Here is a 1044-nt window from a genome sequence, read left to right on the forward strand (position 1 = left end):
CCCACCACCCCCCACCACCCCACACCCACCCACCTTTCACCAAAGCTCGTGTATAACCGCGCTCACACGCGCACTCGACGTCCGCACCTCGCCCATCAAAGCGAGCCGCCGTCGTCGTCGTCATCGTCGCCGTCACTCCCGCGAAACAACGACCGATTGATTTTCTCTCTGCAGTACAAGGTTGCGGGCTCCCGCAAGCTTCACGACGTGGTTGGCGTGGAGACGGGAGGACCCGGCGGGCGGCGCGCGGGCGAGGCCGGACACTCCGTCTCCGACTACCTCAAGTTCAAGGACTTGATTCTTCGCATGCTGGACTTTGATCCGAAGACGCGGATATCTCCGTACTATGCACTACAGGTGAGCGCTCGTCAACGCAGGTACACAGGTATGCACACACACGCATGCTTACACACGCAGGTACACATGCACTCACATACACATTTACACAGACACAGACACAGACACAGATGCGCACGCATGCGCACGCACTTACATACACATTTACACAGACACAGACACAGACACAGACACAGATGCGCACGCACTCACATACACATTTACACAGACACAGACACAGACACAGATGCGCACGCATGCGCACGCACTCACATACACATTTACACAGACACAGACGCACACGTGCACGCATGTGCATGTACTCGCATTTAGACGAATGTGTTAGATTGTGTGCACACTGTGGAGGTAAACACTGTTCAAAAAAAGATATATCCAAAACAAACGACCATTCTTTGGCCAACAGTAGGGGATAATAATATGGAAAAAACAAACTAGTTTGAAGATAAAAAACACTAAACAGACAATCCACTTAAAGCCTGGATCATGTGCTGGGCAAGTCTTTTTTTCCTCAAATTTTGTTCTCTCATTTGTACCACTATTTATGTTATTGACACGTCTAGTCTAGATGTTGGTAAGCTGGATTGGTTCAAACCGGATCGCTAGCCGTTTGTCCGGCGTAACCGAGTCACCTTCATTGTTGTTTGCTTGCAAGAGCGAACGAGTCGAGGAGAAGCGAGTGTTAGTCAT

General features: G+C 50.7%; 1 protein-coding gene across 1 annotated transcript in view; it reads left to right on the forward strand.

Moving 5' to 3' along the window:
- Positions 1-357, forward strand: part of LOC106820337 (dual specificity tyrosine-phosphorylation-regulated kinase 1A-like) — a gene marked incomplete at its 3' end in the record, with an annotated part of 1371 nt that extends 1014 nt beyond the window's left edge. Inside the window, exon 2 of the mRNA XM_014824863.1 lies at positions 175-357. Within this exon, the coding sequence (XP_014680349.1) occupies positions 175-357 (183 nt within the window). The remainder of the gene's footprint in view (positions 1-174) is intronic.
- Between the last annotated feature and the right edge of the window lie 687 nt (positions 358-1044).

Source organism: Priapulus caudatus, unplaced genomic scaffold (assembly GCF_000485595.1).
Source record: "Priapulus caudatus unplaced genomic scaffold, Priapulus_caudatus-5.0.1 Scaffold11391, whole genome shotgun sequence".
Taxonomy (NCBI): domain Eukaryota; kingdom Metazoa; phylum Priapulida; class Priapulimorpha; order Priapulimorphida; family Priapulidae; genus Priapulus; species Priapulus caudatus.